General features: G+C 29.4%; 2 protein-coding genes across 4 annotated transcripts in view; one reads left to right on the forward strand and one right to left on the reverse strand.

Annotated features, from left to right (window-relative positions):
• Positions 1-2,273: 2,273 nt before the first annotated feature.
• LOC107441474 (Brahma associated protein 55kD) lies at positions 2,274-8,917 on the forward strand. 3 transcript variants are annotated; one of them, XM_016054745.3, is made up of 2 exons: positions 2,274-2,360; positions 5,569-8,917. In XM_016054745.3, the coding sequence occupies exon 2, from the start codon at positions 5,629-5,631 to the stop codon at positions 6,916-6,918; it is 1,290 nt and encodes a 429-aa protein (XP_015910231.1). In that variant the 5' UTR covers positions 2,274-2,360; positions 5,569-5,628; the 3' UTR covers positions 6,919-8,917. The 3 variants fall into 3 exon arrangements, with proteins under 3 accessions (XP_015910231.1, XP_015910232.1, XP_042901620.1); XM_016054746.3 differs by lacking the exon at positions 2,274-2,360 and adding an exon at positions 2,365-2,424; XM_043045686.2 differs by lacking the exon at positions 2,274-2,360 and adding an exon at positions 2,416-2,439.
• A 3,689-nt stretch (positions 8,918-12,606) lies between these two features.
• The window catches only part of LOC107441470 (voltage-dependent T-type calcium channel subunit alpha-1I), a 313,139-nt gene continuing 297,918 nt past the window's right edge, over positions 12,607-27,827 (reverse strand). Inside the window, exon 34 of the mRNA XM_043045682.2 lies at positions 12,607-25,933. Within this exon, the coding sequence (XP_042901616.2) occupies positions 24,951-25,933 (983 nt within the window). The 3' untranslated portion in view covers positions 12,607-24,950. The remainder of the gene's footprint in view (positions 25,934-27,827) is intronic.

A 27,827-nucleotide genomic window follows, 5' to 3' on the forward strand; every position in this document is an offset into this window, starting at 1 on the left:
CTGGATATTATTATTTTTATTATTAATTTTAAATCCCTTTATGCTGCGTGCTGTAATTATCCTGAACACTAATTCCTAAGATTTTGATAAAATTCTGACTGAGATATTTATTTGCGACGCCAAATATGAAGTTTTTAATTAAATTGCGACCTTCAGGTGCCACAAACATTTTTAAACTGTGTAACAGAATGTTCCGCTTCCCCATTCTAAATTAAAAAAATTTAATCTTCATTAAGAATTTAATCTAAATAGTACGCAAATAAGAGGTCGCAGGCTAATATTTTAACGAGGAAGTAACAGAAAGACAGTGAGAACTATCGAATCACTAGAAAAGAAGGAGGGAGGGCAAAGCCGGATTGATTGCTCAATTATACTTAGATATAATTCTACCGATCTCCTTTCTATTTCTTTTTGTTTCACAAGAAAATCAAACATGCCTCATTGTTTGCATTCCAGCTTCCCTAATCGTGATTCGCTAGATTTCACAGATATTTTTTTTCTTGTTTAACTTACATGCATAAAGTTTAATGCGGCCTCTGTCTATAGTTTCTTCTACAATAGTTTCGGCTAAGATTCTAGAAATCTATATTGTAATAACACCCTAGCCTGTATTAAAAGTAGCAATCACAGAATACCCCATATTTGATTAGATACTTTCAATTTCGCGCTAGAGCTGCGCAATTTGCTATATTGGTGACGGTCAGGGAAACATCCATGAGGATGATCCGAAGGCGTGCCATCGCATTTTCGATCCTTCGCAGAGTGGATGGCTCCCCAGCTTTGGTAACCCGAAGACCTGAGCTCGAAGTCTAACATTTTATGGTTGAACAGTTTAACGAGAACCGATACAGCGCACCCTTGGTCCTTACGCATTCTGATCACAGTCATCACCCACCCGCTTACTGACAGCAGTCGGTGAGGTTTGACTTCAATGTTCAACTGCGAACCGTGTCTTTACGATCAGTCCACTGCGGGACGTTAGTAGTTTAGAATTGTAAAATTAAATCTTCAAATTAATCATTTATATGTGATAAACTACGTTGAAGCATATTTCTATATTAAGTAAAAAGTTTTATTAAGTAAAAGTTTTGTTGAGTACAAGTACAATTTATTATCCATTTTTATATTTTATTATATTCTATATCAGAACTATTACAACTGTAGACTTACTATAAAATATGGTTATAAAATATTTTTTTACGGCAACTATAAGATGATGTTGTTGTTGTTCATTTACGTCGCACTAGAGCTGCACAATGGGCTATTGGCGACGGTCTGGGAAACATCCCTGAGGATGATCCGAAGACATTCCATCACAATTTTGATCCTCTGCGGAGGGGATGGCTCCCCCGCTTCAGTAGTCCGACGTCCTGCGCGCGAAGTCGAGCACTTTACGGTAGAACAGTTTAACGAGGACCAATACCGCACACCCATGGTCCCTACGCAGGCTGATCCAAGTGGTCACCCACCCGCACACTGACCGCAGCCAGTGATGCTTGACTTCGGTGATCTGCTGGGAACCGTAACTATAAGATGAACCTGTGGGGAGAGTAAATATCGACAATATCAACCTTCATCTATAAAAATGTACCCCAACATGGAATCGAGATAGTACGTCTTATATACTAGTGAATAGGAATTGTATTTTTGTAGTGGTAGATACACTATACTACTCCCCCACCAGAATTATAGTTGTGACAGAGTTCGATAAACGGATACCACTGGTTGATTTATTGCCGTGTTTGCGAGACCGGGTTAGCTGTAGTAAGATCACCGCACTTTTGAGTGCTGATCGTGAGAGCTGTTTTAAGTTCATAGTCATGGTTGCTCCTGTATTGTCTTTAGCAGTCGAGTGTATACGTTGTGTGTGATCGAGACCGAGTAGCAACAGCTTGAGGAAGTGGATTATGTCGCAGTCACAAGTAGAAAGTCAATGTGGATCATCCATCTAAGTAGGCAAGTTCAAATTGAAGTGGGAGTTTCTGAATAGGTGGTTCGGTAGGCGTGTTCGCATCGCGTCCGAAGGTCACCAATGGGGGGAGAGTTGTTTTCGACAATGCCAACCTTCATCAATGAAAAGGTATAAAGAATTGAGTTAACATGTCTTATATACTAGTGAATTGGAATCGTATTTCTGTAGTGGTAGACACATTACAAACCACAAAAATAAGGTGAACTTTAAAGTCGGGATTTTGTTGCCACCGCAAAAATAAGACCTACATTTCCTGGACATTAAATCTTAAATCTGGAGATAAGGAGCTTGAGTTGAGTTGCAATTTTTTAAGATGACCCTCCAGTTTCCTTTTTTAACTGTTAACTGTTTTGGTATCAATGGTTGTTGATTTTTGTGTTAAGCGCCGGTATGTAAGATATTTGTTTATTATTTTTTTTGCAGTAATATTGACTCAAATTTGGTTTAAAAATGTATATATTGTTGACGTAAACGAATTCTTTATTTATTTAAATGCTTTAAAGCAAATTTATCTGTTTTTAATTACATGTTTTTCTGTAATATGCAACCAACTTAAGACAGAGAAATGAATGACTTATGTAACTTTTAGCGCTTAAAATATGCGTGCCATATTTGCTACTCTATTTATTTTACGAACAAGTTATATTTACTAAAGTTCTTTTTTATGCTTCAGTGGAATTTATTGTGAAAGCTGTCAATCTTTTCCATTTTTTTGTACATTTGTTGTATACAAGTCGTTTTTCATGTAATCCATTTAAAATTCAACATAAAGTGTCTTTTTTCCTTCAAATGCACAAGCGTTAAATAGGCTCTTATTAATACTAAGAAATATACAATTTATGTTAATAAATGTGCATTTGATTTTTTCGAAAATACTATTGTATTTCAAATTGCTTTAATAATTTTGGGAGAAATTGCAGAATTAGAAATCCGTATTCTAATCAAATAATAGGCTCTAACAATTTTCTGCATATTCTTCTAATACAAATGATTTAATGATCACTAATAAAAAGGATACTTTTTTTGGTCATATTTCTTAGCATAATGAAGTTTTAAGTGTATCAATATGTTTATAATGCAGCATTAGAAAAAACAGAGTTGATTGAATTCCGAATTCCAGGTTTTTCGTACCATTATTCCGGATCTAAAAACTAGAAGCAGGGTCTGTGATTTTTCTGCAAATATTCTTAAAATTCAGCATATATGAAGATCACTGGTTCATAGACTTCTGCGATTTAAATCCTGTTATCGAGACATTTACATACACATGATTCTTTGTCCTATTTGATTCTGCTGGTTTTATGGACATTTTGATTGTGCCGGAATCTGCGATTATCGTGATTCATGTTCACACGTTTTTCATATCTAACATAGTTTTTTGTAATACGTGATATACATACTGCAGAATATGTGTTCATGTTATCTAAAATTTATGGATTATGTATTTAGGCGATTTAACATTTTAATATCTCAATTTTGTATTTTCGCATTTTTAAAATCCAATATTGCAATTTTTGTGAGAAGTAAGATTTTTCTTGAATTAGTTATTCTAAAGGTGTGATATTATTTATTAGCAAGCAATTTTATTATAAATGTTAGTTCCAAAAATTATGTTGAATGTGAAACATAGTTGGTTTATAAATTGATTTATTGATATCGATGTTTTGCATATAAAATTTTCAGAGTTTTTCACTTTGTGTCACAATTAACCTTGTAAAATAATATACAGTGATTAAATTTTAAATGAATTTTGAATATTTTTAAACTATTCTTTTTTGCTTAAGCGTATTTTAAAAGTAATAGAATCAATAAAAAACTGCATTTATACAATAATAATTTGCTTTTGCAGAAAACTGAAAAAAATTCCGAAAATAAGATGAAAAATAAAATTCAGAAAAACACCTCATACCTAATTATGGTTTTTGACTGTAGCAAGTATAACTGAGAGTGAGGGGATGCTTACTACAATCAAAAGCATAATTACTGAGATTATTAAACAGAAACTTTTGACCTTATCTTGTTCTATGCTTCCATTTTTTAAATAATTTTTAAAACTATCTGAACATGGAAACGATGATGTGTATTGAAGTATTTTTTAGAGACATCATAACTTGACTTGAAATTTACTCACATTAATTAGTTTATAATTATATTTTAGCCAAAAAGCAATCACACATAAGCTTTTGAAAATTACATGTCACTTCATTAAAAGCAACAGATTCAGATTAGCAATTTCACACTTGATTAAACAGCTCATCCACTACTCTAGCTAGTTTGAAAAAGACTATTCTCAGCTATAAAGTCTATCAAATCAGATATACGGTCCTCAATCAAAGGAGATCTTGCTGAATCTATACTGTTTCTTAGTATACTGTATACTGTATTCTATACTGTATACTAATGCCAGTTTTTCCATTTCATAATAAATGTTAGTTAATATAAATAATCTGTTATGCCATAAATTTTTTTTGTAGTATCATTACTTTTACATTAAAAAAAAAAGATTCAACTCATCTGTATATGTTTACATTTATATGAGAGGGTATCAAGGTCGAATTTACGCATAGTGAAGCCCTAAGCTGTAGGAAGCCCTTATATGTTCAACTTCATTTTCTACACACTAATTACCCCTATGTATTTCAGATGATTCGGGAAATTCCAATCTTGCATTCGAGTATTTACTTTTTAAGTCAATGATTCTATTGTATTTTTTTGGCAATTATTGCTTTTCATTTCCATAAAGTTTTTAAAATCCAATATTATTTATTACAACAATCAAATCTTGAAACGAAACGCATATATGCGTAATCTTTTTTTGAGGAGTCCGATTTGCATGATTTTTAATTTGCATATAGTTTTTAAAATCCAATATTATTTATTACAACAACCAAATCTTGAAACGAAACACGTATACGAGTAACCTCTTTTTGAAGAGTCCGATTTGCGTGATTTTGTCGTCGATCTGCTTTTCGGTAATTACTGCTAAGGATTTCTTGATTTTTAATTATTTTTTTTAATATGTGATTTACAAAATGTGAGAAAGGAAATAATTCCACAACAAAATGCGAGAATATCGCCCATAATATTAGAATAAGAAAATATTACATATTCAATGAAAATAACTGGTTTTTTTTGTAGACACATTGTTTTTGTTACTTTAAATCAGTTGCATACATCTTTGTTATTATTGAAAGTATCGGTCCTTGTTCTGCCGTGAAGTGCTTGACTCCGCACGTAGGTTGTTGGGCTATCAAAGTAGGGAAACCATCCCCTGTGCAGAGAGTCAAAATTACGATGGCATATCTTTGGATCATCTTCAAGGATGTTTCCCAAACTGTCGCCAATAGCCCATTGTGCTACTCTAGTGCGACGCAAATAAAGTACCTACCTACATTGCTGTAAGATATTAGTGCTAAAGAGTTTTGTTGCAGAATGCCCGAAAAAATTCTGTAACAGGGGTCACTTGAAGCTGATTGATATGTTTAATTCAATTTTCCAAATGAAGCATTTGATGTAATTTTTTTTCTCACTCTGCTTTATATGTATTAACAGTTTAAAATTTTTCAACTAATTTCTAATTTTTAATAATCTTTCAGAACTAATGGTGTACATCTGAATTTTTCATCTGATACCAAAATTTACTACTTCTCTTCAAAATGAGTGGAGGTGTTTATGGTGGCGATGAGGTAGGAGCCCTAGTGTTCGATTTTGGCCACTATTCCATACGTGCTGGATATGCTGGGGAAGACACACCTAAAGCTGACATACCAACTATGTGTGGAGTATTGGAAGAGAATGTTTCAGATGCTATGGAAGTCAATGGAAATAATACATCAAGTGAAAGTGCCTCTCAGAAAAAGTATTATATAGACACTACTAGTATTCATGTCCCACGTAAAGGTATGGAAATGGTTTCATTTTTGAAAGACGGCATGGTCGAAGACTGGGATTTGTTCGAAAGAGTTTTAGATTATGTGTACAGCAAGCACATTAAATCTGAACCACATTTGCATCCTGTGCTAATGTCTGAGACTTCGTGGAATGCACGTTCAAAACGAGAAAAGTTGACCGAACTTATGTTTGAGAAGTACAACATTCCTGCTTTTTTCTTGAGTAAGAATGCTGTGCTTGCAGCTTTTGCAAATGGACGGTCAACTGGAATCGTTGTTGATAGTGGAGCGAGTACGACTTCAGCCGTACCGGTTCACGACGGGTATGTGCTAGCCCAGGCCATCGTCAAGTCCCCTCTGGCTGGTGACTTCATTTCGATGCAGTGTAAGCAGTATCTTGAAGAACATCACATGGAAATCATACCGACATATATGATTGGTTCCAAAGAAGCGGTCAAAGAAAATGATCAACCTAAATGGACAAAGAAAAGTACCCTCCCCGATGTAAACAAGTCATGGCATAATTACATGGTTAAAGAAGTGCTTCAAGATTTTCAGAGCTCTATCCTCCAAGTGTATGAAACTCCATATGAGAAAGAAGCGGTTGAAAATCTCCCCACCACTCATTATGAATTTCCCAACGGATATAACCAGGATTTCGGAACAGAGCGATTTCAAATCCCCGAAGCACTTTTTGACCCGACGAATATAAAAGGTATTACAGGAACTGCAATTGGTGCTGCGCAAGTGGTGACAACAAGTGTGGGCATGTGTGACATTGATGTACGTCCCAGTCTTTACGGTGGTGTAATCCTGACGGGTGGTAATACTCTTATCCAGGGTTTTACCGAACGTCTCAACCGTGACTTGTCTGCCAAAACTCCCCCCAGCATGAGGTTAAAGGTGATCAGTTCTAATAATGCGGCTGAACGGAGATTTAGTTCGTGGATTGGTGGCTCTATTCTGGCTTCTCTTGGAACTTTTCAGCAAATGTGGATTACTAAGCAAGAATATGATGAAGGAGGAAAAAGTCAAGTTGAAAGGAAATGTCCGTGAAAATGTTTTTACAATTTTGATTTTCATTTTGACCAGGGTGCGTAGCGTTTTTTAAAAAGTGCTTATTTTTGATTTTCATTTTACAAAAGCCCTTAAAGGTGCTTTTTTTTATTCGGGGTTTGTAAAAAGTGCTTAATTTCCTTATCTTTTAAAAGAGATTTTTTCCTTACCTTATTGATTGTCGTTCTAAATTACAAAAAATGCATTATTTTCACAATTTTCTTTGCTATATTTATCTGAAACTAATTATTTTATCACGATTAAGTGAAGTTTTGAAAATGTTTCTAAATTTGACTGATTTTATGTTTTATAAATAAAGAACTTTAAGCGATAGAAAAAAATAATTTTTATTACTGCACAGGTTCTGATTAAATTTTTTTTTTGGAAAGTGATTCAAAATATCTTTTGAGTGCTTAAAAAGTACTTCAAAGGGGCTTATTTTTTGTTAAAAAATCTGGCTACGCACCCTGATATCTTTGGGTACTTCTGCATTATAAGCTAATTGGTGTTATTTTTTTTAATCTTTTATTACTGTTCTTCTTAAAATTTAATTTCTTAAAAATTTGATGAATAGTCATAAATTTATTATTTTATTATTGTAATTTCATTGCTGTTTCTTTTATTTTTATTTATTTATTCTTTAAGTAATAATATATACAGTATGCTTTCTATTAACCAGTATGATGGGTTAATACCTTATTCCAGAGAATTTAATATATCAAATGATTGAAGTTTTGATATAAAATTAAAATTCAGTTTATAGATAATATAAAATAAGTTTTCTATAAAATTTTAAATATAATATAATTAATACAGGAAGGTTACAAATTTCAATGTTGTATGTAGATTTATTAGTGAAGTGCTCAACATCAGCTGGAAAGTTCTGTACAAAAGGAAGGGATGAGATAAACACAGTCTTTCCACACATCCGCATTTTAAAATATGATAGTGTACTAATTTTCGATAGTCAGGGATATCACTGGGAAAATTTTGTTGTTGTTTTCTGTTGCTTAGGATTTTTTAACAGATCTTAAATACTTTAAACTTTTGTATAGCTGGTTTTGAATCTACAATTGGTTTCTTTCTACAAGCTGAAATTTTTAAAAATATTTTTGTTGAAATGTACAAATTTGAAAACGTATATAACAGGGAGTGCCATAAATGTTGTGACAAACTTTTAGTAGATTTAGGGTGCATCATCAGGAATAAAATTGCATTGAAACCCATGCTCAGAAATGTCATTGTACGTGTCTTGGGGCGTTTCCCTATTATTATGGCTTGTTAAAAAAAAATATATGAAACAGTTCATAATAGGAAATCGCCCATAACAGTGTATGACAACATTTTCGGGCATTTCTTCCTGTGCAGTTTTAGTCCTGATGATTTGCCATAACTCCTTTAGAAGTTGGTTGCAACATTTACTCGGCCCCTTGTTATATATAATGTATTTAAACTATCACATTTCAACGAAAATAGACTAAAAATGCTGTTTAAAAGAAAAAACTAGCTTGGAGCGAGAGACTGATTGCAGATTTGAAATTAGCAATACGGAAGTATTTAAGATTTGTTAAAAAATCTCATTCAATAAAAAAAATAAAAATAATTTTGCTACTTAGTTATCAGCTCTAAATTTCAACAATTTTTTTTTATTTTGACTGTTTTTTGACACTGTTTCACTTCATATTTTGTACTAATTTTTAACTTCCAATATTGCAGAAGTTCCTAAATTTGTGATAATATTTTAAGTTTAAAAATTTGTAATGCACTCAATTAGGTTCATTATGTCTCTAATGATTTTAAAAAGGACTATTTACCCTCTAGCTTATGAACTGTTTCTTGAATTTTCGTTAATATGATCTGTAACAGCATCGGCTATTATTTGTTGCTGTTTAAAAATAGGAGTATCATCTGATGGATTCATTTGCATTTTTAAATTGTGTTCTATCATCTGTTAATGTAAGGCATTATTTTAAAGATCATTAAAAATTCACATTTTGAATAGTTGTGTATCAATTTACTTTTGAAATATTAATTGGTTTATTTTTACATAGAAAAACTTTTACCCATACCATCCAAAAAGTTATTTCTGCTTATGCATTTATTTATTTTTTTAGCTGTGAATATTTAACTGAAAATTTATTTACACAAGGTACAAAGGAAAACATAAAAATGATTAGGTTAGTTTGAAAATTTTTACAGGAATTTGTTAGTTTATCAATTGAATCACGTTTTCCTGATTCATATCTGCTTTGGATTTATGGGAAAACAAACAATCTTATCAATTTATATTTTAATTATCTGTTTTAAATTTAATTTAGGTAAAACTTATTTAACAATTGTGTGGTAAGTATAGAAATATTAGTGCTGAACTGCACAGAACAGAATCGATTCATTAATCAAGTTTTTCAATCTTAAAATAATTTATTGATTAATCAAGTTTTTCAATCTTAAAATAATTTATAATTATAAATAATCAGGGTTACCCCTCCACAGGGAAAACCTGAAAAATACAGGGAATTTAAAATCATCTAAAATAGCAGGTAAAATTCAGGGAATTTTGAATTTTTTCTTATAAACTGGGAAAATACAGGCAATTTTTATTTCTTATTTTCTTCGATTACAAAATGTCAACGTCTCAAAGTGCAAATTATGGATTATGTAAAGATAATTCAGCTATACTATACTATTTCATTTGCTGTATTATTTTTCTGTGTATGTTGATCTGTTTATTACTCTAAGTTTTTCCAGCAATTAAAACTTGTATTAGTTATCCTAATATAGCTCACACATTTGCATGGGGATTTTGTGTTTCCTCTTTATATATTGTGTATAATATATATAGGAAATCAAAGGGAACTTTTTTTTCCAGATTTAAGTGAGAACCCTGATAATTTCAATCTTACGAATTGAGGTACCGGGATATTTCCGTATCGTGATTTGTAGCGCCAACTACAATCGCCAAGGTGCCAAATAGATTTTAAACTTGCAAATTAAAAAGAAAAAACATGTAGATGTTTGCCCGGGGGTGGTTACAAGTTATACCTTTTGAATTGTTTTTGAGTTGGTTCCTTTCTGTGATGTTTTTTTTGTTTCTCACGGTCCACTGTCCAGAAGTTTCCAAGTCTTGGCGATTGTTTTGCCACAGATCACGATGCGGAAATCTTCCTTGAGGTACCATTCACTTATTTACAATCTAGGAAAGCTTTTTCACCAACCTAATCAAACTCTTTCATAATAGGATCATAAAGACCACTTATAAATTCGGGATCTCCTTCAACTGAGAGTTGGTAACCTGGAAAACCTGGAAAAGACCAGGAATCCCCTAAGATAACAGGGAATTTTGAAGTTTTTCTTTACAAACTAGGAAAATATATGAATTTTTTGTTTCTTATTTTAGTCTTTAAAAAAATGGTGATTACTCAAAGTGATTTGGATATTTCATTTACAATGACGTTATTTAAGTATGTTCAGCTGTTTCTTTTTTTTTTCTAAGTTATTCCAGCAATTAAAAATAACATAAATAGCCCAATATAGCTTACACAAGAGCACAATAATTGTGTTTCTTTTTAATATAATGTGTACAGGGAAAAGGGAATTTTTTTTCCCTTATTTGAGTGGCAACCCTGGTATAGTTTTTCAGTTTTATTATAGTTTTATTATTATTTCATTATTATAGATTTTCATTTATCCATCATTATTAAACCATAATTTTTTTTATTTTTATGTATAGGATTTTATGCTTGACATTATCAGAGATGGAAGAAATAGGTTTCTTCTAGAAAAAANTTCACCAACCAGGGGTCTGTCCAGGCCGAATTTACTACCGTTTAGCGGTACCTTCACAAATTCAATTTTAGGTGAAACGGTAGTTTCACAAATTCAACTTTAGGAAAAACGGTAGTTTCACAAAATACTTTTTCTTAAAATTTTATTTTTGTATCCTTTAAGAAACGATAAATCTATATTTTTACCATGTTTTTGTATTGATTTTGTAATATAATTTTTAATTTTTCACAAATTATGTCTAAATTTTCACAAAATAGGTACCTTTCAGAAAAACCTAGACAGACCCCTGCCAACCTAATCAAACTCTTTCATAATAAGATCATAAAGACCACTTATAAATTCGGGATCTCCTTCAACTGAGAGTTGGTAAAAAATTATGAACAAGAATAAATGAACTAGAAAATTTTATCACTAGAAATGTCTTCTGCAATGTGCCAGATCATTAAAGACATTCTAAAGGTTTCCTTTATTTTGTAGAGTATTATACTCTACAAAATGCCACTCTACAGGCAGGGTGCGTAGCGTTTTTGAAAAGTGCTTAAAGGTGCTTATTTTTGATTTTGTTTTTTAGAAGCCCTTAAAGGTGCTTTTTTCATTGGGTGTTTTTAAAAAGTGCTTAATTTTCCCTTTTTCAAACTGAGATTTTTCCTTTACTATGTTGATTTTCGCTTCGAATTATGCAAAAAGACTCAGTTCACATTGTTCTATTCAACGTTTTCACAATTTATTCAACTCCAATCTATTTCGGCGCATTGTCAGTCCGTAGCGTATGAAAGCTCTATTCGTTTCAGATGATTCAATTTCATGATTTTTGACATTTGTCAAAAACAATGCCAAAAGGTTTGTTTTTTGACATGACGGTTAAAACAAGATAAAACCGTCAATTGTCAAAAACTTTCCAACCCTGTTTAGTTATGATATTTTTTTAAAGTGCTTAAAAATATTTTTTGAGTACTTGAAAAGTGCTTAAAAGGTGCTTATTTTTTGTTGAATAATTTGGCTACGCACCCTGACAGGGAAAATCTGGAAAAGACCTGGAATCCCCTAAGATAACAGAGAATTTTGAAGTTTTTCTTTACAAACTAGGAAAATATATGGATTTTTTGTTTCTTATTTTAGTCTTTAAAGAAAAATGGTGATTACTCAAAGTGAATTGGATATTTCATTTACTATGACGTTATTTAAGTATGTTCAGCTGTTTCTTTTTTCTCTCTAAGTTATTCCAGCAATTAAAAATAGCATAGATAGCCCAATATAGCTTACACAAGAGCACAATAATTGTGTTTCTTTTTAATATAATGTGTACAGGGAAAAGGGAATTTTTTTTTCCTTATTTGAGTGGCAACCCTGGTATAGTTTTTCAGTATTATTATAGTTTTATTATTATTTCATTATTATAGATTTTCATTTATCCATCATTATTGAACCATAATTTTTTTTTATTTTTATGTATAGGATTTTATGTTTGACATTATCAGAGATGGAAGAAATAGGTTTCTTCTAGAAAAAATGCGTCCCAGAGTGGACTGATCATTAAGACAGATCACCAAAGTCAAGCATCACTGGCTGCGGTCAGTGTGCAGGTGGGTGACCACTTGGATCAGACTGTGTAGGGACCGAGGGTATGCGGTTTTGGTCCTTGTTCAGCTGTTAAGTGCTCGGCTTTGCGCAGGTCGTCGGGCTTCTGAACCCATCCTCTCTTCAGAGGATCAAAATTGGGATGGCATGTCTTCAGATAATCCTCAGGGATGTTTCCCAGACAGTCGCCAATAGCCCATTGTGCAGCTCTAGTGCGACGTAAATGTGCAACAAGCAGACAAAATGCCAACCCTTTAAAGAAAAACAAGTATGAATGTGTATATTTTACTAGCAGAATAAGACTAAAATGAAATAATAATCATAGAAGTTTTATTAGAAATTTTAATTGTTGATTCTCCTGTGTACGACAGCGTTGTGTACATATTTCTCTCCATGTTGAACAGAGTAAGATAACATTTTTTGCTCAAATTTCTGAACAGTCATCCTAAAATACACATGACAGATAATTGTTTATTATGATAATAGCTAAAAAGAAAGTTTTGTAGTTAACTGCTTTATAAGTGATTTTTAAGACTAGGCACTAAAATAAGGTAAAGCTTCTAATAGGCAAGGTCGGACGGTGCTCTTTTTTTATATTAAAATATTGAAAAAAAAAGTTTTTAACACAAACCTAAGTGAAATTTTCAAAAATGAAAATTAAATAAAATGAGAGATTAATTTACTTTAATGTTCATGGAATTTGACTCTGAATTTCTTTGTTAAATAATTTTATTGCTATGAGTTTATTATCAATTCCTCTCTAATATGAAATTATGTAAAGGTTTATTAAATTTTTTTCATTGTTAAAAAAGCTTATTCTTACTCATTACTGTGAAAAAAAATTATTGTCTATTTGAAAACAATAATATGTTATTAATATATTGACTAGTATATCAATAATAATAAAAAAAGGAAAAAAAAACAAGGAAAAACTAGCATAAGTAAATTTTCCAAATTTTATGTTATTAACTTCTTTTTTCTTCCGATTTGTGAATAGAGTAGAATTTTTAAATATCTTTGAATATAATTTTTCTTTCAAAAAACAACCATTTGCAAGAATTTTTATTTTTATTTAGGAAAATAACTTGAAATTTTAAATAATAATAACATTAAGTGTGATTTAAAACTCGATTAAAAGTGTGATTTAAAACTTAGTTAAACTCAGTAATTTAATGTAACAAAATAAATGTTTTTTTTAAACAAAATAATATTAAATTTTTTTCCGAAGAGATACTAATTATTTTAGTTGAATATGCAGGGTTTGGGTTATGTATTTCTATTTATGCTTAACACAATGATTTAATGTATTTGGTTGTGTTATTGGTCCTAGATAATTTCGTTGCATATTATTTATTATTCAGCTATGTTATTTATTATGTTGCATTATTTAAAACATAAGTATGCAAAACAAGACTTGTAAAAACGCAATATTTCTTAAGTTTATTTTATATCTATAATTGAATGTTTTTTTTTTAAACTAGAAAATACTTTTTAATACTAACTTAGTGCTAATCTACCATTATAATCCATACTTCAATTCCGTAAAATTTCATGATGGGGCAGTATAATTAATTTTGAAATTGTCATGTATTGTTCCAGGATCATTTCCTTACATACAAAATTTTAATATCCAGTTTTAATATTTATATTACATTATTTAAAATTTTATTTGAATTTTAATTTATTTTGAGTTTGCAAAAATGTAAAAATTTTAACATTTATGTAAGCTATTGCTATTTTTTTAATTTTCCTAATGCACACTGTGTATGTAGATTTAAAAACTAAACAAAAAAATCCCTTAATTTTGTATTATAAATAATTGTATTATAAATAATTGTATTAATGTAAAATTTTTTCATTTCAATACTGGCAGCAATAATTAGTTTCATGGTCTTAATAAAACTTCTCTATTAGTAAAATGTTGTCCTAAATTTAGATTTTTAAAATATTTAACTTATTATTTTTTTCTTAAATGATTAATTAGGTGATTATTCCAAATTTTTTGCTTTATTTCAAACACAAAAATAAAATAATCAATAAATAAAATAAAATAAATAATATTCTATGTTTCCAAGACGGGTTTTAACGTTAGCAGGTTAGTTGTATTTAATGTTAACAGTTAGCACTCAGTTTTTTAATAAAAATGTTATTAAAAAATCAATTTCTGTTTTAATGTCATTTTAATTAGTATTTATAAAAGGTCAAAATTGTGAAATATTCATAAAAATATAACTTTATTATGATTTAATATTTTTAATTTTGATTAATGATAAAAGTTGGGGATGAGTTTTAATGGGAAAAAACTTGATAGATTATAAAATTTTTTTTTGCTATTTACGCTTTGAATATTTCTATGTTTTGAAAAATCAATATGACCTTAAATTTTAATATTAGATAATTTGATTAAAAATGGTCTAAAACAAAAACTTAAATGATTAATTTTGGCTTCAAGTCAATAAAAAATTCAGGTAAACTTCTAATTAATCATTTATTGAAATTTAATGTTTTTTTAAAATTCATATGGTTTAAAATTTAATTTCAATTAACATTAGTGAAACATGAAGGGTAAAACATAATTGATAAACATTATGGACAATTTTGATTTTCAGCAATGAAATTTAAGAAAAAATAAAACATTCTGATTAATTTGTTATTTTTTTTTACTCTTTAACACGGTCTAAAATTTTAATAAATGTTAAAATTTAGAGGACAAATATATAACCGTTATAATTTTAATGATAATACCGTTTGATAATTTCTATAAATGTTGTATTAATTTAGAATATTACTAAATTCTTCGCTGTTTATTATATAGTGCTAACAGTATCTCTTGCTAAAAATTGAGATTTCGTTTGTAATTTTTCAATCAAAGCTAAAGAATCCGACCTTGCTTGGTACATTTAGTAACATCAAACTTGCTAAGCTCCTGACTCAAAAATCTCATTTAAATAGCATGCAAATGAACTCAAAAATTATTGTGCAGTTCACATAAATAATTTAATATATACATGATTGTTATCACAGTGAATATTACTCGTTCCTGAGTAATGAGTGAGCAACTGAGTAATGAGTGGTCATTTGGTACAAGTATGAGTGACTGCATATATATATATATATAGTTTTGATGAGCATTTAAAAGACACACATTTGTAATTTCACACCCAATGCCTCAGTCATGTGACTGCATATTATAATTTAATTAACATCTGTTAGTTTTAAGAGCACTTATGCAAATTTTGTAATTTTTTTTTTACATTGAATTTCGATAAATGAAATATATTTTCACAGATATGGTGAGAATTCTGTGATAGCTAACTGTGGAATCTTCAAATAAGGATAAATTTATGTTTGATACAAATGTGATATTCATATGTTTAGAAAAAAATATTCATAATCGGAGATTATAAGTTTGTTATAATTTAGGAAATAGTTTGTATAAACCTTAATTTTTAAGCTGATTAACATATTAACTAAAAAGTATTTTAGCTCAGGATTGCAATTGTAAACATAATTGCAATTGCATAATTGGATTGCAATTGTCTCCACAATAAAGAGAGAAAAAAATTAGTTCGGCATATAGCTTGGTAGTAATGAGATTCCAATCATTCAGGAACTGGTCTATGCAAGAAAAGAAATCTTGCCACAAATTTGAATAAGTTTCTTTTTGAATCATCGATTCAATAAATACAGAAATAGATTAAATGACAAACTGAAATTTATAAAACAATCTAGAATTTGTTATTACAAAATAATTGCAACCATTTAGTTGACAAATTATGTTAAATATTTTTTCAGCAGAATTTATTTTTATGATGTCTATAAATCTGTGTCAGAGGAAATTTATTTGACAAACTCAATACGTTCATGTATTTGACAAAACTTATTTCGATTTTGAATCACAAACCAAATGCAATTTTTTCGTGAGACTAATACATTTGCGATGCTTGAGGAATGCCATGGGGTTTGAAGAATGTATGTAGTTTGTGCATATTACTTGCATATTACTGGCACATTGGTTGCATATTACTTGTATTGCATTGCTTTATTTAAATCTTTACATATTATTATCTTATATTCCACTTTTGAATCTTTACTGGCTATGAAGAAGTTGTTTAAATTATACAAAATTAGTCAATTCTCTGCCATTTTACCTTTTGCGAAGCATATCTATTTAAGTTAATTGCAAAATGTGTGCCTTTTTATGCAAACCAAAAAGTCCCATGTTAAATATTTTTCTTTAACTAATAGTCTTTTGTCTGTACATCTAAGATCTAAATGATATGTTTATAAGAATGAAGTATAACAATAAGAGAATTTTCTTTTATACATTTATAATATATATCCATATTTACTAATATGTATCAGGGAGGGAGTTTCAAACAAAGAATCCAACTGTGTTAGCGTAAATGCAATGATAAAAAGACATAATTTTTAATGTGATTGTATTCTTATAATAATACTTCATTTTTTTTTATTAAATTCATGTTTTTTTTCTCGAAAATATTAAATTCTAGTTGAATCTGGATTAATTCTAGTAACAATATCACAATACAAATATATAACAATAATATTCTTTAAATAAATATGTACGGTAAAACACTACTAATCCAAGCACATATGATTTTTAAAAAAATAGCTGACAATTCAATAAATAAAATAGCTGACAATTTTGATAATTTGAATGTACTTTTTTTTCTTCCAAACATAAATCGTGGAGGAATAAGAGGTGATTTAAAATGACCTTTCCTATATTGATATGGAATAACGCGTAAAATAAAGAAGTTAGAAGGGAGACCCCCACTGCCTGCCTTTTTACAGAGGTAAATGCACCCTCCTTGCCCTTTTTGTAAAAAAATACTTCCTGTAAAAAACTGCTTTTTTTTATTTTAAGAAAAGAAATTGCAATAGCAAAAACCAGGATACCGTAGCTATTGTAAATTATTTTTAGGCTTAATCTAAAATATTATTTTGCATATTTACTTGAGGGTTTTGAATTTCATTTTGAAAGGCAGTAATCTATGTAGATATAATGTTTAAGATTAGTGTCCTGATGATGCCCTTGTTTTTTTTTAAAAAAAAAACAATTTGCTCTTTTTTTATTTTTAGGGAAATCTCTGTGTTTATGAAATCTATAGAGGGAGTTTAATTTCACTCTGTCAGATTTTTGAAGGACTGCTTGAAAGTTGAAATTTAATTTCCTTAAATTGAAGACAGAGAAGGCTGCAATCGCAAGCAAATATTTAGAAAAAAAAAGTCCCTTATATTTACCAGTTTTGCAAATTAATTTTAATTTTTTTCTCCTTAAACCTTTCATTATTCTTTCAACAATATTTTTCGTTAAAATTGGAATTATAATTTTGAATTACTTTGTAATAAAATAACTTGTAATAACTTGGAAATAACTTGTATGTACGCATAACTTGTACACCAAGTATGTTTTTATTTATTCTTTATTTTTTTTTTGCTCCTGTTAATTTTTATTTCAAACTTCATGTAAATTATTACTACAATCAATCACTTTTCTAACATCGGAATTTTTTGTTGAGCAGTTTTGGCTTCATATATGTTTAAAATATGTGATAAGATGTGTTTAGAATACATATTAGACATTTACTTTTCACCAAGTTCTTAGTGTTTTGAATTACTTTGTTTGATATTTAGAAGTAACTTTTATACTTATCTTGCCCACAATTTTTTTTTTAAAACTTACTGTCAAATTTCAAACAATTTATAATTTTATGTGAATTATCAAAGTAAATTACCACCTTTCTAATATCATAATCCGCATCCATGCAATTTTGAATCTATAATCGTGACACAAAGCTGTGTAGTTCAGAATTTAGGTAATTGTTTTTATTTTGAGAAAGCGGCTGATGCAATATATTGTACAAACCACTCTTACCATAAATTACAAACCACCCTTATTCACATTAAAATAATTTACAAATTTTACATTTGATCAATTACTTTACATATTATGGTTTGGATTAGCAAGATTTTACTGTTATAAAAGACAAAGCATATAATTTATTATAACAAAATATGCATGTTATATCAAACTTAATAATTGCAATTTTTATTTTAAAAATGTTACACTCAAGTTAAAATGAACTGCATAAATGTCTCTTAAATTCAACATTTTATAATTGAATTATAAACTTCATAATATCAATAATTTGTTATTTTCTAATCTAATAAATTTTCCTTTATTTCTAAAAAAGTTCAGAATCATTTGCTAAACATTTCCACAAAAATTGCATACAATTCAAAAGATATATAAACTCTCTTGAAAAAAATCCTTTTAAAAAATATTATTAAATGTAAGTAACCTCAAATTTAAATACATCTAATTTTTACAAAAGATAAATACTATTTAAATTTACTAGTGTAGTACATAAGATCATAATGGCCTATTATTCAGTTTTGTTTTTATTCACCTAAATACGTATTTTAAATAAATTTTTTTTTAGAAACTTGTGAAGATTGTTAGTGTATATAAATTTTGTTAATAAAAATAGAGTACTATATATAACGTTTTTAAGAAAGAAACTTGTTAATGCCTGTATCTTAGAACACTTATATTGCTTTTTTTTTGTGATAATTCTTGAATACATTTTTTTTTTTATTTCTGGGAAATGCACCCTTTTAAAATTGTTAATGGAAATTTTTTCTTTTGATTAATTTGGATTTTCTAAACCTGTTTTTATTATTGCTTATTTTAAAAAAAAAGTAATAAAGGCTTGATTGCAAAAAATTCAATGTATAATTATATACAGGTGTAAGAGCATTCTGTATCAAAACCTACACATCGAAATTTCGTCAAAATTGGATAGAAGCACAAGGATATACCTAACAGGAATTTAATCTCGAGGAAAAAAAAAACTTCCGAGGTGGTGTATCATAGTTTTATGGAAAACTCATGCAAATAAAACTCAACAAAATACAAGATTTATTAATCTGTTTTTAAAACCTGTTAATGTTGAAGGGATACTTAAAAAAGTAGGTATATTAGGATACCACGTATCTCCCAATTTAAAGGTAGCGTGCATAATATTTCCTCCGAAACATTCTTTTCAAAGACTGAACATATGCTTTCTCATTTCCAGATGGTAGTGGACTGTGTTGAACATGTTTTGTTAATAGAAAATTAGTAAATTTTGAATAGTGTTGATAGGTTTTTGTATATTTTATTCAAAAAGTATAATGTGCTCCCACATAGTGGTGGTTTTTAGAATTTATATATATATATATACTTTTAAAATTCCTATTATTTCATTATGCCACCACCTAATTTTCACGAAATTCTGATGCATAGTTTATGCTAAGGATGCTCAACAATGAAGAATTTAACTGTGGATTCATGCAAAAGTTAGTCACAAATGCAAACCTTAATTATGGACTTTTGCAAATTTTATTTTGTATATGCAGTCATAGCTGAAATGTATATGCAGTCACTATTACCTAAGGGGAAAGGTTCAATAGTTGAACAAACTTAAAGAATGAAGGTGCAAAATTGAGTCAAGCTTGTGATTTTGTGTTCTATTTGTAATATTTAATTTTGTCTAGCATATATTTAAAATTATTCTAATATAGATAGCACATTTATTTTATAAATAATTTTAATTGTTCAGTTTTATTACATATAAAAATCTGTTTTCAAACACCTTAAAATTGATTCAGGTTTTTCATTTTTTGGCACATTAAAGTAATTTTAAGTTAAATTTTAAGTATCATAAGATTTAATAAGTTAATGGCTATAAGTGCTTGAATATTTTTAAACAGTATATATCTCATTGCATATATTGGTAAGAAATACTAATACAGTTGTACAAATGAAATTTTTTATACAAGTATTTTTGAGCAAAGAGCAAATTTTAAAATTGCTTAAGTTATTTAAATAACATGTTTTATAGGTATTTTGAAGATTATTAGGCACCTCTTAGAAATTTGGAAGAGATTTTAAATTTAATTCAATTTAACTAAATTTTCTTTCAACATTTATTACCTGTAAATGTTATTATTTTAGGTAATTCTGAATTAGAAAATTCTGAATAATAATAAAATCTTTTTAATTATGGGGACAATTTTTAATAAGTAAGATTGTAAAAATAATACTTAAATAAGAAATTTATGTTTACATAAATTTTCAGGTTTGTTGAATATTGTTTTATAGACTTATAATACTATAGCTAGGATAATATGTTTGTAGAAAAAAGGGTTTGGAAGTTGATTAATTGGACATTATTTTAGCGTATAAATTTATTAAATTTAATATTAACATTGTAAAAGTTACATTATTTTTAATGAAAGTAGTTTAAGGAAAGCGAAATTTTCTTTATAAAAAGTATAAAAAATGGTTCTAGGGAAAGCAAATTTTTTTTAGTGCAGTGTTGTCTATGCTTAATTAAAATATTACTGTTGGTTAATTATACGAAGCTTATTGGTAGATTTTATTAGAAAGGTTTGCATTAAACAGGTGTTATTTATAGTTAAAATCATGCCTTAACGAGCTACTATTAAAAAATGCTTAAAAATGTGATTTAAATCTAATTTGTTCAAAAATCATTTTTAAATCTATTACAATGGAAAATGTGACTACATTATCTTATAATTCTGTATAAATGAAAATATATCTATTTGTTGTCAAATCGTTGCACTTTATCAAAAGGTTACAACTTCAATTACCTCAGAAATTAACCGATTGTCTCCCAGTGTTGCCTAATCTAAATCGATGTCTAGGCGATAAAATGTTTACAAAATATTTGTGCTGAGTTTTATTATCCTTTAGAGAGATTGAAAAACTATTCATTCGTGCCATAGTTTTTATTTATTTATATTAGATACTTTAGAGTTACAGTCGAACCCCGCTATAGTGAACATGGTTTATAGTGAACTCCCGGATATAAAGAACGAAATTTTCGCTCCCGTGCCTTGCTATACACGTATGATATTATTTTTTGTGTATATAGTGAGCCAAAAGAAGACAGGAAATTAGATATTATGACTGATTTTTCTTCTTCATTTTTTGGTAATTTTGAATTTCTAAATTTATGTAGAAATATCTACCCAAAATACATGTGCCGATTTTTAAAACTGTCTACTGAGTGGAATATAGCCATAAGCATTTTTTCTTGTTTGCTTCTTCTATATCAGTTTCCCATTCCTAAATAAAGGTCATCCCTAAATTTGTCTGCACGCAAGACAAAGAGTAATAAAAGAATAAAAGTTAATATATTTTTTGTTACTACGTATAGTTTTTTTTATTCATTTTCATATTTCCTTTTATTGATAATTTATTTAAATAATGTGTATTAAAAAGCGGGAGTTTGAAACCATTAGTTAAAATTGTTTGCAGTGTGGATATAGTGAACTCCCGGTTATAGTGCACCGAAATTTCGGTCCCTTGAAAGTTCACTATAGCGGAGTTTGACTGTATACGTAGGCTGGAATTTCTATTAAGGAGAGGCGCCATCTCTTTGCTGGTAGAGCATGAAAGGTGTTAGCCAGTTGCAATAGATTTTTTTCTAATTATATATCATTTGTTTATCAAATATTAGTATAAATAAATATATTAGTTAGTATAAATATTAAACTTTATTTGATAAAATTTAATTTATAAAACGTCTGGGGGGATAGGGGCAAATGACTATGCTTGGTGGGGCTTAGCTCCACTTGGCCCTCTCCTCTGCTACAAGGCCTGATTAATTGTTTTTTTTTCCTAAAAATTATTATTTTAACGCAATCTATTTTGAGAAAAACATTTATCGACTGAAGAATTCAGTTGAAATTTCGTAAAAATTAGGTACATTATATCATAATTGATACTGGTTATAACTGAACTGCTAAAAAAAAGAATAGATTTTATTGGTTGTTAAAGTCTTAAGTAATTTCTAGTTTATTATTAGTGCTATTAATATTCATTTCCTCTTTAAATTATAATTTATAGGAATATCAAATTTATTAATTTAATAATTTTTAGTGGATGTATAATTTAAATTTATGCTTTTAAAATCTTTTTGACTGATGTAAAGCTTGTTTATATGGTAGTTTTTTTTAAAACATTTTTGGAAACATTTAAATATTTTACCATTAGAAATCCTCAAAGAATTGCAAATTGATTTTTTAGTTAAGTTTTTTTTAAAAATTTAATTGGACCAGACGCTGTTAATAGAAAATTTATATTTTGTTTAGATAAAGTTATGTATTTGCTATTTCAAATTATCATAGAAAAACTTCAATGTTTTTAAAAAAATTCAAATACTTAAATTGTACGTTTTCGTGAAAAAATTTTAGAGTTACCTAGTGTTTGTTGCTAACTTTAACAAAATGTTAACTGCTTAAAAAAACAAAAACAAAATAATTAATTCATACTTCTTTTTTTTTTTTTCAAAGTGTAAATAGAAATATTTCATAGCCATTCTAAAAATATAGATAGCTATTAAAGTGCATTTTAAAAGATCTTGTGTAGTAAAGAAACTAGCCATTTAGGATTTAAATTTTTTGGTTGTTGGAATATTATTAATTTTATTCCACTGAAATAATTATTCGCAATTTTTTATATTTTTTATTAAAGTTGTAATGGTGTTAATTCTGCCTGGAGTTCTGAAACTTTAGTAGGAGAGATGGTTTAATAGATGGTTTTCAGCCCAGTCTAGTATTTATTTCATATAGAAATAACATTACTTAAACATAAAAAATAATTCCTCAGAAATATTGCTATTTTCGGAATAAGAATTATTTTTAATTTTATATTTTTCTCAGTTGTTCAAAATGAAATTTTGCTCAATTAAATGTGCAGGTGCCAATTAATAAAGAACAGAGATAAGAACACTAATATTATTATTGACTTTATATTTATTGTTGTCTTTTCTTATTGCAAATCTTTTTTAAGTCAATTATTGTAAAATGTATTCACTTTTTTTAATAATCTTTTAGTTAATGGTTACATCAATTTTAATGGCTAATTTTTTAAAGTTTTTTTTAATTAGAAAATGTATAGCTAATAGTTGAAAAGCAAAAGCATTAAATCTAACGTTGGTTTAGTAAAATAAGAATCTTTTTTAAATAAAACAATTCTATTTTTTTGTAGTTTTAATGGCTCTTTATAGTTATTTTTTTTTATTAGATTTGATTTATTTGAAAGTGAAGGGGGGTGTTAATTGCTGGTTTAAAGTAGGTTTGGTAATATGCACCAGTAGAAGAAATAATGTTTAATTTAAACAGATAGAAATTACAAAAATCTGTTTACTAGTAAAGAATAGTTAGGAAATGTGATATCGCTTTCTTTTTTCATCATATTCAAAAAGACAGTGTTTCACTTGTCTGATTGGCCCACGAAACATTTAATTAAAAATTTATAATTTCTTATAGTTTCTGTATAATTTTATTTACATGCACATTATATATATTTTTTATTTATAAATATTTATTTATTTATTTATATTATATAGTTAACACAAAAACAAAAAGATTTTCTTGTCGTCCTAATATATCTGCATCTGTTTGATCGCTGTCTCAAACTACAGTTGAAACATTTTGACACTTTTTTTTTCTAGAAAAAACCGCATTTTTTCTACTTGGTGCTTATCTACTTACATTATGTACAGTGAAAAGACATACAAATACAACATCACATAGAAAAGATGCAACATCAATAGCATCACTTTTGTACACTTTCGAAAAATGATAATAGTCGTTTTTTTTTTTACTGATTATATTGAAAATTTTGTTTGCTAAGTCCATCAGCAGACCCGTAGTTAAAAGTTTCAGATAAGTTCTTTACTTTATGCTCGTTAAAGTTGTGGAACAATTTCTAATAAAAAAAAAATATGTGTTTAAGCAATACAGTATTTTTACAGCAATATTTCTTTGTGTTTGAATTATGTAACAATGATTGCATAATTTAAAATTATGTAACAATGAAATTTCAATGTGTGTATGATAAATTCATTTTTAATTTACCCCCACTCAATTTAATTTCAAGCATTATAAAGCTTGAAATTTTTTATGTGTTACTACTAGAGAGATTAATTTTCATAAATTAGACCCTATTAATTGGATTCAATATTTTCTGCATTAAATGCTGGTGAAACTACTTCAGTAGTAGCCTCAAATTCTCACAGTTTGTTTTGCTAGTTTGTTTCAGTATGAGACATTGGCTTATAGTAGTTTTTAAAAATTTTGAATCTAACTGCATTACAACTCAAATTATGATGTTACATAATCTAATTAAAGTTGCTGAAGAAAATTTTTTTTATAATGTTACCAGCAAGTTTACCAGAGTTTCTTTTTAATTAGTGGCATTTGAATTTAGAATCGATGGAAATTTATCGATTCTAATTGATTGCTAAAATAGTTCTGTAAATTAAGAAATGTTTTCTTTTCGCATATAAGTAATACCTAAATATTTAATATAATGAAAGAGATATAATGATAAATTTAGGAATTTCTAAATCAAAACAAATGAACTCAGCATTTTATTTTTATTTTTGTAAAAGTATTTAAGTAATCATGCTAAAGTTTTTAATTTAGGTAAAGGTTTAGCATTTGTATTTATTTTTCAAAATTAAACTGATTGTTTCAATATATAGGCCTTAGAAGCAAAAAATAGAATTACTAGAAGGGAAAGTGGAACACTGAACTTATTACTACGGGTCTTGTCTACATCGTTAGCATTCATCCGGTGGTTTTGTAATGCAGTGTCCAATATTGTCATCGCTAGTCACTGGCATTCCGCTGCATCGTCTGGTGCCTAAGACTAGCACAGCTTTTTGATCGTTGGGATCTACCACGAGGACGTCCTCCATCTCTTCTTCACCGGCATCTTCAAGTTCTAACATTCTTAGAGACGACGATTGGGATATCGATATGCACTGAGTGGAAGATGACGGTTGTGGAAAAGTGGAGGGTTCCCCATCTTCCGGAAGTTTCTTTTGTTCTTCTCCTGGAACAGCGTCAGCACCAGAAAGCGTTCCGGATATGGTTGTAGACGAAAATTCGTCCGAAGCTGTCCAAGACACAGTATCTAAGCCCGGTTGAGAGCGCAATTCAGGATAGTTCCTGAGCAAGCCATTTGTGGACGTCATTGACTCTTCTTCTTCAATGTACCATAGCAATCCATTGTCGTCTAAGTTAATTTCATTATTTTCATCTTCATCTGATAGAACAACATCGCATATAGACAGTTCATCATCCAGAGGATTTCTAACATCTTCAGCAGCACTACCTCCACAAGCCTGGCTTTCATCATCGTCATCATTTTCAATTGCAATGACAGTCACTGATGGGGCACTTGCATCATCACTGGATTCGGCACTGATCATGCGTATGGGTGGTCCCATATATTTATTCAGCGTGGCTTGCTTCTCTAGTGAGACTTTTTTCGTTTGGTGAGGAGATTTGTAGGAGCCTCCATCTGATAGGCCAGAACTACAAAGGCTGATGACACTACCTACCAAAGGTGTAGGGCTCAGTTGAGACATTGGACGTCTGTCTTCGGCATCACCGGTCTCTATTGTGTGACGCCTATTTTTGGCTTCATTAAGAGCAGAAATCGGCCATGATAGTGTTGGAGAGGCGTTATCATCTTCATGCACTGATATTGTTGCCAGTGGACTGTAGTGGGCACCAGCTGTTCGATCTATGGAAGTATCTGAAATGCAAGATTAGGTATTATTTATCAATTCAACTTCTCGTACATTTATTCTGATTGAAAAACAGTGTAATAAATAGTGTTAAAATTAGACATGATACAAGATATCCCAAAACAGATTGACAGTTTTCAAAAATTTATGACGGGAAAACAATGAAATTAATAAAAGTGATTCTTGCTGCAAATGGGACAGGGTATAAATATTTCCATGGCTTTTATTTTAGTTCAAAAGTTTTCCATCAGATGGCGTTTCTCTTTGTTTGATGCCTCGCCTGTTATGTCTGAACACTCAAACTCCTAAATTCTGTTTACTGAGTAACTACTTTTGTTAATTTTAAGGTTTTACTAAATTCTTTGCGGCCTTCTGGTTGGGGGAAGGAAATCTTTAGATCTTAGTGAGGTTGTTGCTTTGCGCGCGCGTCGCCCAGCCTACATCACCCAGGGTTTTCCCTGGAGTTGCTATTGCCTCTCTTACCCATTATTCCGACGTGTTGCCATGGATCGTCACCAAGCCTACCTTTGTGAATCCTCTTTTTTCTTGCTGAGTAGTCACGTGCGCGCACTTTGAGTCTACAGTATTCCCCGGATGACCCCTGGCAGGGGCAGGACAGGGTTAAGCTTTGATCAGGTGGCGTTTCAGGTAAACATGTAAGTCAGAGAAAAATTATTAAAATTTGCACCAAAATGTTTCGAAAACGTTTTTGAATGAAAAATTAAGCTGCTATATTTTCAAAATGTCATTGTCCACAATAATGTCTTTTAATTGAAGGACGAAACTAGCAAATTTAATAGAAAGAACAGGAGAAGGAACTTGTGGTGCCATCTGTTTAAAGCTTTTTGGGCTAAAGAAAGTAAGAAACTTTGGGATTAAAATTAATCTTCTGTCACATTTGCACATTTTTTTTAAAAGTTACCTTGAATTGACACTGAAATGACCTCTTTCCCAGGAATTAAAGTTAAATAGTCAAAAGGTCAATTATTTCGAACAGGTAAACATCTCCGTCCTACTAGAAATTTTTGGAAAATTTATTTTATATTTCATTGGATCCAATATTAATTCTAGATATATTTAAGGATATACTTTAAGTCACATTTCCATAGAGTTTATATTTTACATTGTTTTTTTGTTTTGTTAAAATTTTGCTGAAAATTACTCAGGTTACGTGATTAAATGCATGTATGATTGTAAACGGAGCTATTCAGTGCTTTTCTCATCATTCCAGCCGCTCTCAACAAAATAAAGGAATAAGTTTAATTTTAATAAGTTAGTGTTAAGAAATTTAATTTTTCTAACTGTTTCAAGCAAAAAAATATTTCGTCGAAACAAATTTCAATTCTGAGGTTAATGAGACCATTAGTATGGTTCTATTGAGCATGAAACATTGAAATTCTGTTCTTCTTACGGCGAAATATAAGAACAATTTCTATTCATAATTTCTGAAACAAAAAGAAGAATATTAATACAATATTAATGCAATAAAGAATATTAATGCAATAAAAAATAGATCTATATATTTTCCACTTTTTCATAGAAGTGCATTCCTAAAGTAGACTGTGTTTGCTTACAAACTATTTATATTATACAGCATTACATATAGTTTGTCTACGATAACTCCCTCCGCCACAAAGTCTGAGGTCGTCTGCTGCTATGGAAACAAGAATATCGCATTTGTCGGGAGTGTAGCTTCTCTTCCCTCTAGGGATAACACAGTAGACCGAAGAAAAAGATTCCCTTTTATTCTCCGACCCCACACCCCTACTTGAAATAGTTGTATCTCATTACCATAGTCACCGCCACGAGTCCAGACGTATGGCTTGGGGAGTTCTTACTTTAGACAAACTATACGTGTCCATTTCAGGAAGGACATAAGGCGATGCCTTGATAAGCCACACA

The sequence above is a fragment of the Parasteatoda tepidariorum genome, chromosome 3 (genome assembly GCF_043381705.1).
Source record: "Parasteatoda tepidariorum isolate YZ-2023 chromosome 3, CAS_Ptep_4.0, whole genome shotgun sequence".
Classification (NCBI taxonomy): Eukaryota; Metazoa; Arthropoda; class Arachnida; order Araneae; family Theridiidae; genus Parasteatoda; species Parasteatoda tepidariorum.

Bases quoted from the DNA above. Each gene is read 5' to 3' on its own strand.
- LOC107441474 (XM_016054745.3), top strand. From the start codon at position 5,629: ATGAGTGGAGGTGTTTATGGTGGCGATGAGGTAGGAGCCCTAGTGTTC.